The sequence below is a fragment of the Sinohyriopsis cumingii genome, chromosome 1 (assembly GCF_028554795.1).
Source record: "Sinohyriopsis cumingii isolate HCF-2022 chromosome 1, ASM2855479v2, whole genome shotgun sequence".
NCBI classification, from domain to species: Eukaryota; Metazoa; Mollusca; class Bivalvia; order Unionida; family Unionidae; genus Sinohyriopsis; species Sinohyriopsis cumingii.
Genome location: NC_142961.1, coordinates 52,290,112 through 52,302,433, shown reverse-complemented (window position 1 = coordinate 52,302,433; position 12,322 = coordinate 52,290,112). Strand labels below are relative to the sequence as shown.

At 34.6% G+C, this 12,322-nt stretch overlaps 1 protein-coding gene across 8 annotated transcripts in view; it reads right to left on the bottom strand.

Annotated features, from left to right (window-relative positions):
- Positions 1-12,322, bottom strand: part of LOC149806869 (cAMP-dependent protein kinase catalytic subunit beta) — a 489,283-nt gene that overhangs the window by 85,757 nt on the left and 391,204 nt on the right. For all 8 annotated transcript variants that reach the window (XM_089958918.1, XM_089958928.1, XM_089958958.1 and 5 more), the window contains one exon: positions 9,465-9,547. In XM_089958918.1, coding sequence (XP_089815044.1) covers positions 9,465-9,547 — 83 coding nt within the window. The remainder of the gene's footprint in view (positions 1-9,464; positions 9,548-12,322) is intronic.

Below are 12,322 nucleotides of genomic sequence, written 5' to 3'. Positions count from 1 at the left end.
GCACTATAGTGGACATCATATATGCACCATTTTCATTTGGGACCAACTAGACATCATAAGAAGTCTTTTAGTGGAAATCCCATGTTATCTGGAGTGGGTGGGGTAGGAGTGGGGTACTTTTAATCCTTTACTTCACAGAGTCTGTGACCCTGTAGGCAGTTGATATACATCTAGTCTGGTTCCCTGCTTAGTATGCTCCCTGCGTTGCACTCCGCTATACTAAGTCAGGTGAACGCCAACGCCATATTGTCACGTGATCAAAATAAATGGCCTCACATGGAGAGATCTAATTAATCTAACCATGGCACATCTATTCCTTTAATATTCTCTTTTATACTGAACAATATGAACTTTACTAATACTTTTGATTTGAAGCATAGCAGTCGTTATCTTGTGTTCAAGCTTAACCACCAATTTGTCATATAATGTTTTTTACAAATAATTTTACTAATAACCGAAGATGAAGGAAAAGGGTACACACAACGATATTTTGATAATATTGCACATTTTACACAGCATCATCTCAGATATTCCTTCTCCAATCGATTCCTTCATACATTTTACGTTGAAATTGAAATGAGGTGATGTACGACAGCCTAACTATAACCAAAGATTAAGACGAAATTATCACACTCTTTTCCGAGGGGGTGAGGGTGCCAATTGTTCTGCAAATATTGCAAACTTCGCACCATGTCATCTAAAATATTCTAGTTGAAATAAATTCCTTGGTTAATTTAACATAGATATTGATATCTCGTTGTACATGACATCTCAGACTTATCCAAATATTATGATCAAAATAGCAACCCTATTCCATGAGGGGGTGAATATGACGATATTTGGTCCAACATTGTACATTCCAACTGCATCATGTAATTTGTAAAAGATTCCATTTGCAATGAATCTCTTGATACCTTTTACATCAAAATTGTTTAAAGGCGACAGATGGCAGCTTTCGTTTGCCAAAGATTAAGACCAAAATACTATCTGTTCAATGAAAGCGGGTGGTTGGGGGAAGGGGTCTGGAGTGGGTTGTCTGGGCAAAACACTAATGATTAAATAAAACTACACGTACATGCCAAAATTTAGGATCAAATCTTCATGGTGTTAAGTTAAATAAATTAAATATTCATTTGTATAAATGAGAACTTTAATATTATTGTATGTTTAATTAATTAATTAAATTTAATTAATTTAAAATTAATTAAAAAACACAGCAGCACATTAAATTTGTATCCTTTTGAGGTAAGTAGTGTGCCTTGCCTAATGACACATTATGAATATAATTTATGTAAAATAATATATCAGTATAAATGTAAAATTGTTCAAGTAGTGGCATAGAAAGAAATTCTAACATCAATCCACCCAAACTTGAGTATGGGGCCCCCTCCCCCCAAAAATGTTGTTTGATGGTAATTTTAGCTCCAACCCCCAGTTCTGAGGGTTGGTTGGGCGGCTGATAAGCCACTTTGTTTAAGGAATCAATTGCAAATGGAACATTTTAGAGATGGTATTTTGGTCTTATATCTTTGGCAAATGAAGGCTGTCATCTGTTGCCTTACGTCAATTCCGACATGAAACATATCAAGGGTTTGATTGAAAATGATTTTTGTTACATGATGCAGTCAGAAAGTACATTATTGGACCAAATATCTTTATATTCACCGCCTCGTGGAATAGGGTTGCTATTTCGATCCTAAAATCTGGCTATGTCTGGGGTGTCATGTACAACGAGATATCAATATCAATGTTAAATTAATCAAGGAATTTATCGCAATTAGACTACTGTAGATGACATGGTGTGAAGTGTGCAATATTTGCAGAACAATCGGTACCCTCACCCCCTCAGAAAAGAGTGTGATATTTTCGTCTTAATCTTTGGCTATATTTAGGCTGTCACACATCACCTCATATCAATTTCAACGTAAAATGTATGAAGGAATCGATTGGAGAAGGAATATCTGAGATGACACAGTGTAAAATGTGCAATATTATCAAAATATCGTTGTGTGTACCCTTTTCCTTCATCTTCGGCTATTAGTAAAAAATATTTGTAAAAAACATTATATGACGAATTGGTGGTTAAGCTTGAACACAAGATAACGACTGCTATACTTCAAATCAAAAGTACTAGTAAAGTTCATATTGTGTCGCTAGGAAAGAGAATATTAAAGGAATAGATGTGCCACGGTTAGATTAATTAGATCTCTCCATGTGAGGCCATTTATTTTGATCACGTGACAGTAAGGCGTCGGCATTCGCCTGACTTAGTATAGCGGAGTACAACGCAGGGAGCATACTAAGCAGGGAACCAGACTAATATACATCTACCAAAGTCACACAGTGCACTATGCTATAAACAGAACACCTGCTACCTATCTGACTCCATACCCATACCTGCCTGTTAAATTAATAGCAGTGTAGCATATGTCAATTTCTACATCAATTTAAGCCATTTTACATTTTTGGTACACATTATCTGTAGAAAGAATTTAAAGTAAAATCTTATCTTTACAGTTGTACAATTATTTTTCACAGAAGAATCTGTTATGTGCTTTAAAATTTTGACAGTCCTTGTTCACCACTGAGCCAGTGAACCCATGTGACCAACCATAACCACCATTTCTCAACCTCAAAATCTACCAGCTCTTTGTATACGTCTAAATCACTAAATCCTCAAAATTTGATAAATTATACAAAAAAGTGTTGTTTACATCAGCATCTGAGCCTCTATCCAACTTACTGAAGCTTTCAGTCATGATTCTTATCATCCAAACTTAAATAAAGTACTGAATGAAATGCTTGGCCTCCATTTTGGAGACTGGAGAATTCAGCCCAGTTAGATACACTGAATGACTAGATCTTAAACAGTAACCACATGATGTGGCATAATGGTCATTCGTCTCAATGAATGCAGTATCTAATAAGGGGTTTTCCCCAAAGGTGGCACTATGAAAACCAGTTAAAATTGGCTGATGTTTACTCTAGTCATCCAAATACTCTTCCATGCAGATAATGCAGAAGCATTAAATCATGCTTGTACATAAATCAGGTACAGGCATCTAATAATGCTTCCATGAGAATGGGTTAGAGGCATCCAACAGAGGCTTACATGAGGTAATGAGTTAAATTACCAACTTTCAAAGTAGTATATAAACTTGTACAAAACTGCACCATATATGACTCATGACTTGTTATCACAGCTGTTATCATGGAATTGTGTAGCAAAATGTTTATGCATTATATATGAACAAAAATGCACTTGGGTTTCTTTGCCACATACAGCATAATTCAAGGGTAGTTTATTTTTAGGCTTTCCTATTTCAAAACACTGATTTCAGTTTACCGATTGCTACATGTGCAATGTGCCTGCAGTGACAAAACCAATTACCTCAAGTTCTCTGGCTATGTATTTTCACCAGAACCAAGGTACTTGTAAATTCTCATTGTCTTATCCCAATACAAGTTTAGTTTGGAAGCTGTCCACTCTATGAGAGCAATCTTTAGCTGTGAAGTTTTTTTTTTAAGGGGAGTTGCATAACAATAAGGGGTTCAGGTAGGCTGAGTGCTGGGGACAATGGTGAAGTTGGCTGGGAGGATGGTAATGGGTTACTCACAGTGAGATACCTAAGCTTCAAAGCTTCAAGACCAACTGGTCTGAATGAAATAAGGAGGCTCTCATGGGATCCTTCAGCAGAATGGGAGGAGTGGGCCATGAGTGGTGGCTCTCTGACCATTTGACCATTTGACATGCTGTGGTACCAGAAATACATTATGATCACTAACTGGATGCTACGCGATACTTATCTTTCATTTTCGAATCAATATTATTTAATATTACTGTATGAGTTAAATCATTAATTCAATAATATTATATGAGTGAAAATGAGTAATTACATGCATCTTACTTGTGGATTAAAATACATTATTATCATTTTTGTTTTAAATTCTATACAATGATGACCCTCGGTGAAAAGAAAATCATACATTGTTCATATTTGTGTATAAATCCTATACTTCGATCATCCTTGGTTACTGAATGATGCATGTTAACATTTGTTTATAAATTCTCTATACACTCATCATCCATGGTTGTTGTTGTAGGGTTTAACGCCATTTTTCAGCACACAATAGGCTATGCATGGCAGTAAGTATTAATAGTGGAGTAGAACCCGGGAACCACTGACCCATGAAAAGCTACTGGCAAGCTTTCTCACATAACCACACTGGCTCAATCCGAGATTCGAACCCACGCAGGCAGAGGTGAGATGGCAGTGACCCATAATGTTGAGATCTTTAGACCACTTGGCTACTCGGGGCCCCCTGATCATCCATGGTGATAGATCCATGTATCAGTCATATATGTTGACAAGTTCCATATGTTGATTCTCACTTGATTACTCTCTTAAGTTACAGCTTCATTTAGGAAAGATATAATTTTCTTGTATCAGCTGTTAAACTTTGTATGCATCATTCTATTAAACCCACTGCTGAACTATATGCACATGATAAGGATATCAGATTTATTCAACATTCAATTACACTGTGAATAAACATCTATTCAAAAAATTTCTATCAGTGTCTTTGCTAAATCCAATCCCAACACTCTTCATCGTGTTACAGTTGTACTATAGCTAAGAAAAATTACTCACATGACAACAAGAGTACAAGGTTTTTCATTAGCATACAGAACATGGGGTCCTCTGGTCACCATAAGGTCTCAAAATTTATGATCATGGGGCTAAAATGAAGGGTCTCAGTACTGGAAATCTGACAACGTCCCTTAAAATCCAAATATTTTTGAAAAGAAGATCCCTAAAAAGAAAATTTGGCCACTAAAGCATGATTCCTAAATCCAGGACAATCTGCATCAAGAAAATGTATTTCACACACAATGATCCAGAACTCATTCATCTGGAAACATGACTCACTTTGTTCCAAAACAATGTTAAAATTATTCCAATTAGTTGCTCAGTGAAGCTTTGGATACAAAGTAATCTGAACCATAGATATTTTTGTTTTGTAAGAAAGAAAGCTGCAAGTACTATTCATTTACAAAGATTCAAATCATTCCTATTCCAGAAAAAGGGTAAGGTATACATGATGCACTGAAAGGCCCTCAATTTAATACATTCAATGTGATCAATTGTGACATGTCCAATTAGATTGTGATCGCTGGTGGTTATGAACCTCCTCCCTTCAATTTGGCATTGATTAGTTTTCTCTCACATTTCACATCTAACTTCAAACCCTATCAAGTAATTTCTGGTTTGACTGTATATACAGAATGTTAAAATTCATGAATTTTATTACAATACAAAAAGAACTGGTCTTATGGGGCACTATTTTTACTAGGTATACCTGCCTTCATACCTAACAGTTTGCAACTCTTTGAGACATTTATGGTCAAACTGCAGGTTGCTGTGAAAAATGAACCAAAAATATAAATATTTCTATCCTGCAGAAAAACATTCATATGTAACCCCTACTTCACAATGGGCAGATCTCCAAATCTTGAACTGCCTTGCCAAGTTGCTAAACACATACAGGCAGAACCGTCCAAAGCCAAAGGAAGCAGAATCTTGAGCTTCACTGCTTTGCACAATTTAACCCTTTCCCACATACAAGTGCATCTGGATGCCCATACCTCATTTCAATTCAAGCACAATTATATGCATTTACTGCATTTCAATTTAAGTGCAATGTATGTGATGCTATTGCCATATCTCCAAACAAGCATTTTAGGATGTCCCTGGTAAATAACTTCCACAGGCACAGTCAATGTATAATGTAACCCAATGGGTATATCCCTTCTAATACAGGCCTTCTGAGAGCTTCTACAACAAATCAGCACATGCTGGTATATTAGATGAATCCAATGTACCTGTAGCTAGAAAAAGATCAAGGACACTGGAAACTCAATTCTTGAACTCTTCAACTAATAGAGATTTTCTTAACCTTGACCAACTTTCTGACTAGGCACCACCTATCAAATAAGTGTTCTTTTTCTCTTGCAAATTAACACGAGTTTTTCCAGTTTCTTTTTATAGTTCTTAAACTTCTGTTGATAAGCCTCAGGCACCAACTCATAACCCTTCAGCACTTTGCTGTGCTGACAGATTAGTGTAGATATCATGAGCTTTGACAAAAAGTGCACCTTGTAATAACAGAGTCCAATGTTTTCTGGCCGTTTCAAATTTTCAGCAATTTTCTCTAAAAGAGGGAAATAGTTATGTACTTATTTTCCCTTAAAAGTCTGAACTAACCTAATATTTTTAATACCATCAAAGCCTGAACTTGTATGTAAAGTGGGGACATGCATTTCACTTGCTGGCTCTAATTCCTTCAATCTAAATTTCTATTTCTCTCAGCATATGCATTTCTCTTTTTTTCTTTTCTTTTCTCTTTGCATCTTTATTTGCATTAACCTATCTTCTCTTTCTCTCTCTCCTCTTTCTGCAATTGTAATTGTCTTCTCCTTCCTCTCTCTGAAACTGCATTTGTCTCTCTCTCCTCTTTCTCCAACTGTATTTGTTTTTCTACTTTCTTTAACTGCATTTGTATTCTTCTTTCTGAAACTGAACTTTCTTAACTATTTCATTCTTTGTATTTTAATTTAAATTCCATGAATTTTAAGTAAAAGCCAGATAGAGACTCAGTAATCAAATCCAAAGCATTTTTATCAAAACATTTCTGCCCACTATTTGACCAAAATATTATTTTTATTTTTACTTTGTAAAAGAAGCCTTTGCCTCAGGAAGATGATATTTTCTGGCAAGCTGAAGTCATTCATCCTTTTCAAAAAGTCAAACCATTCATGGGTAGGATTTAAAATCAAGTTCTGCACTTTAGATGACATTGTATCACCTTGTTGGATTCACTCAAGATTTATGTGAAATAATACAAAATTTCCAGAACAAGTTAATTTAAATTTCAAAAACAAAGTTTTCCTAAGTATTTTAAATTATCCCAGGGACGAGTGTCCAATTTTCTGTTATGAATATGGCCTAAAACTAAGTAATGGAAAAGAGTGAGAAGCAACAAGTATCACGCCACAGACATGAAGGATCATGTCCGACCCAGTCACATTATCCTGACACCAGACAGATCAGTCCTAATAACACTAACCTCTTAATACTGAGCACCTAGCCAGGCAGCTGTTAGTGCCATTTTTTTAAAGTCTCTGGTATGACTTGGCCAGGGTATGAACCAAGACCTCCTGCATTCAAGGCAGATGCTCTAACCACTAGGCCACCAGAGCGATCAGGCCTGTCATGGTTATGTGTCAACAGTCTTTTGATGAATCGCAATCATATAATTGAAGAATATATCCTTGTTTGAATGTCACTGTAAATTCAAGCCTCTATTTCCAATAAAGTTATTACTGAGTCTATTTCCAGAGAAGAATAGTTTGAATTAAATTTGAATATATAAATTCCAGCCCAAAAGAAATACTACACATAACAATAATGCAACTGATTCTGCTCAGAACTTACAGCAAAAATGAATAATTTCAAACTAAACTAGATTATATAGTCCTCTGCTGGACCTCAGGTCACAATTATCACATTCTTTTTAAAAAATCAAATTATTACCTAATGGAAAATATCATTCTGAAGTTTCCAAATGTTTTAAGATAAAATCTTTGCTATAATTAGAAAGTGCGTTCATATAACTGTAATATAAAATGAGGTAAACAACAGGTAGAACCAGCATTTATTGGGGAATTTCTGATGTTCTGGACTAAGATTAAGATAAACATATTCGTAAAACGAAAATCAATGATTCAGGTCAGGTAGAAAATGAACTTGATTTTGGATGAGTTCAAGTCCAAAATACAATTATCCATAGCATATAATGAATAAATAAATAAAAAAGAACAAACAATGCAAATCAAATATATATAACACTTAGAATCACCATTTCAGGATTCTCACTGAGATTTTGAAGACTGAAGTCTTGGACTCCTTCCACTAAGAAAGCTGGAGTTTCACAATCCATTTGGAAAGGAGATTCAAAAAGATGTATAGCAATCTGATACCATTTCCATTTGGAGAACATTCCTTTAGAGAAAAATTTACCAGCAGACAACCAAAGGTGTATAGCATAATATTCCAGACACTTGAAAAAACCCAGTTGCATCAACTTTATCTCCTTAGTAAAAGAATTATGAATTTTCTATTTAGAGTCAAATAGGTGTGCAACATTGAACCAACTAACAGGATGTATATCAAGGAATACAAATAACAAAACAAGAAAATGTCAGCAAAATGAAATATGTAAAGAACATAAACATATAATAAAATTCCATGACCATCCTAGTACACTATTCACGATAAGCATGTTCATGTCTCAACTACATGATGTAAAAATAATGGACAAAGGTACAAATTATAATTTGCAGTTACAAAGAAAATATCTATCAAAATGTTTATGTTCAAGCAAAAAATTATATCAATATGTATTCTTTCTGTAAAAGCAGGGCCCGAAATTAATGCTAGTCCACAATACCAAGGTTTGTGATTTTGCTTATGGATCACTAAAATCCAGCCAGCACTAATCCAGCATGGCAGTGAAAGTTACCTCTGGTCACTGCAGCAACAGTTAAGTGGTCACAAGACAGAATTCCTTTAATTGTTAATTGATCTGATTAGCATGTTAATTCAGTGCCTACCAAAATCCTGACAACATACAATTGCTCACAGTGCAAATGGATAGGTTTTTAACCACTTTTTCCACCCATCAAGTAAATTTGTATGATTGTTGTCAACAGTTTTCATGCACAGGGAACACTATTGGTGTACTGCCCTCATGCACTAATCTGATTACTGATAATAACAAAATGTATATAGTCTCAGGCTAATATAGACCAATCAGAATTGTCACATCCACAAACTCATCATCATAATCCTTAATTATACCTAACAATGTGTTTTAATAAATATTAAATACATTGTGCAGCAACAACTGTAAACATGTGGAAGCTTTTTGCAAGGTGCACAGCCACATCCAAAACTGCAGAAATTAGATTACAAGCAAGATTGCAATTGCAACTTTTATCAAAAGAAACTAACTACCAGAACTGATACGAAGCTGAAATATGACTTGAGAGAGGCTGTGATGTTCTGCATTTTTATTTTTACCAAGTATTCTGAGAAATACAAAAAGTGTGCATGTACATGTACTTCATTGTTAGTGATTCTTGGTGGTGAAATGCAGATTTTATTGTTTTGATTTAATGTTAATGAATAAAAAAATGTTGAATTAAAAATGGAAAAGGCTTCTGTATGATTTTAGCAGGATCAGAGAAATTTACGCAGGATCAGTAAAACTTTTATTTTTGTGATCCTGTGGGTTAGTGGAAAAAATCCTAATTTCGAGCCCTGTATTATTCTATAATTACCAGTTTTTTCCCCCCTCATTTCAGCACAAAATATGAACAGAAGTTCCAATACTGTACTTACCTAAATCTACCTATTCGTCTCAAATGTGAAAACATTTCACCACCTGTCACAAACTCTAACACCATGTACAAATTGGAATTATCCTGAAATTGAAAAATATGAGGTTATCACATGGGAGTAATTAATTTATCAAAACTAGAAATAATTTTTGAAAGAATGCTCTGATTGAGGAAGGGTTAATTTTTCCTGTGCAATGTTTGTTAAATTATCTTAGAATTGTGTATGTTTCAAAGATTCAAGAGAAATATAAGCTCTGAAGACCAATTCCTTAACTACTTTCTATTAAAATAACCTAGAAGCTAACACATCAAGTTTTCCCACACACAACCGTGTGTGTGTGTGTTTGTGTGTGTGTGTGTGCCTGTGCATGCGTGTGTGCGTACGTGTGTGTGTGTGCAAAAGCCAGTGCTAAATTATTCTGATACCAACCTTGGAAACATCTGAAACAACATACATGTATATCAAGTCAGGGCCTGACATTAATTTTTAAGATCACTTGTCCAGTCAAAAAAGTTCTCATAAGACCTGCATGCCCAAACGAATTTATTACCTGACCTGGTCTATTCCAAGTGAAAATGAAAATGAAAGAAGCAATAGTAAAATTTACTGATACATGAGTGAGTTTAAAATGTCACAGAAAATGAGGAACATTTATATCTAAATGAACATAGATTAAAGAAAAAAAAATACTAATGATTATTGTAAAAGTAGTCAACAAGAGTGCTGTGAATTACATTTTATGCCTGCCACATGTATAACAGTCCTCCATGAAGGCACTGGAAAGACATGGTCGACTCTTGAGATTAATGGCCAAAATGTCTGTGACATTAACCTTTGGCCAAAGGTATTCAACTTAAGCCTAATGTGCAGAAACCGTTATTCTCAAATAAGACTTACATGTACACGTACCATGATCATGACTGCTGACCTTGTAGACCATAAAAAGTATATATTTCTTTATTACCAAGTGCAAGATATTCCTCAAGTTTCATCCATGAACATGCCCCAAGTTTTATGGCAAAGATTTTCTCGCAGCAAAGCCATGATGATCATGACCACTGACCTTCTGACCCCAAATGAATGGACCTATTTCATACCATAAATGCATGCCCTCCACAAGCTCTGGTCAAGGTACAATATATATGACACATGTATTTTTCCTCTTTCAGTCAGTGGCATTGTTCTTCGATCTTTTGAACCCAAAATCAGTAGATTTTCTCTTACAAAACTGTAAGTCATCCACAAAGTTTGGTCTAGTTATTGTTATGTATATTATAATGTGTGATTAACTTTTATCCAAGGTTGTAAGATTGTAGTTTAAGGTAATGGTCATTTGTAAACAGGTTTTGATATATGTAGCTAACTTGTGTCCATGTTTCTAGATTGCACTTGAAGACAATGGTAATTTGCAAACATGGTCATTTGACCGTAGAATGTTCTGGAAGCAAACTTATGACCCATATCCTGTTTATCTTGTTGTGTCTTAGGATTTTATACAAGGTATAGGTAAACAAATATTATTATTCCTATCTTAAAGGTCACTAGCCACCTATATTGTACAAATTTGTGATATTATTATAGTCATAAAAAACAAATTTGTTATGGATGCACACCATACAAATGTTTAATTTAAAAATCGGCTGAAAAATTTATTCTGCAATCTCCATAAACAGTCAGTAGTTTCCACATGCCAAAAACGGATATGATGTACATTTATCCCTTCTCTTCAACCTAGCCATTCAAGTGTTTAATTTCCCCATGTAAATGTCTATGTGATATATCTTACAATCATTCTTTGATACAGCAAATATGGTTCACTGCATTGCATATGGATACAACCAAAAGAGTGATGATGGGAAAAAGGGTTCCTTTTCCAAAAGACCCTGTTTAACAGAAGACAAAAAGTGGACTGAAGCTGTGGGATCACATAGGATGAGGGATGGGGAAGTTGTACCATTTATGCTGGATTATAATCGATTTGGCCCAAATTAGGCCGAAATTAAGAAAATTCTTGCCAACTAGAAAGACATAACAATAGTCTGAACAAATTCTTTTTCTTCAAACAACAAGTAGATACTATGCTATAAATATATACATATGACACAATGTTTCTGACAATTTTTACAGGTTGTAGACTAGAACAGGCTTTAGGAAAATAGTGAAGAAATTTAAACTAAACTATTATGATATTCTTTAAAAGAAAATAATTATACTTCGCAAAGTACATATATACGAGAGAAAACACAGACAGATCTTGCTCATTCTAATTAAAATATTCATATACATTTTTTTTTTTAAAAACATATATGCATCTGCACAACGACATTCCCAATTTAAGTCTTCTGATCAAATTATCAATATTGATTTATAAAACATCAATACTTAACAGATAATATTCTAGAGAATACGTATGCATTTTTCTACATGAGATATTATAACAAATATATTTAACTTTAGGCTTCAGGTTGAAACATTGCTGCATATAGTACATGCTCGATTACACAAGAGAGAGAGAGAGAGAGAGAGAGAGAGAGAGAGAGAGAGAGAGAGAGAGAGAGAGAGAGAGAGAATCATGCTAAGCATTTTGTCAGTGTTTAGTTGCTGCAATATGAAGCTCTTAATTAGTTTTATTGGTTTCTTTTCTCTTCAAGCTGAGGTCTGTGTGTGCACACGTAAACTGAAAGCTTGTCATTACTAGTCAACATCATCAATTATATTTGCTCCATTATTCCAAACAAATCAGAAAAGTAATAAATTTGTGTTGAATTGTGGCCACTACATGGTACAATAAAATAGTTAAACACTTAATTGAAAATAAAATGAAAGATGAAAGAAACTAACCTTGCAATGTTATCATT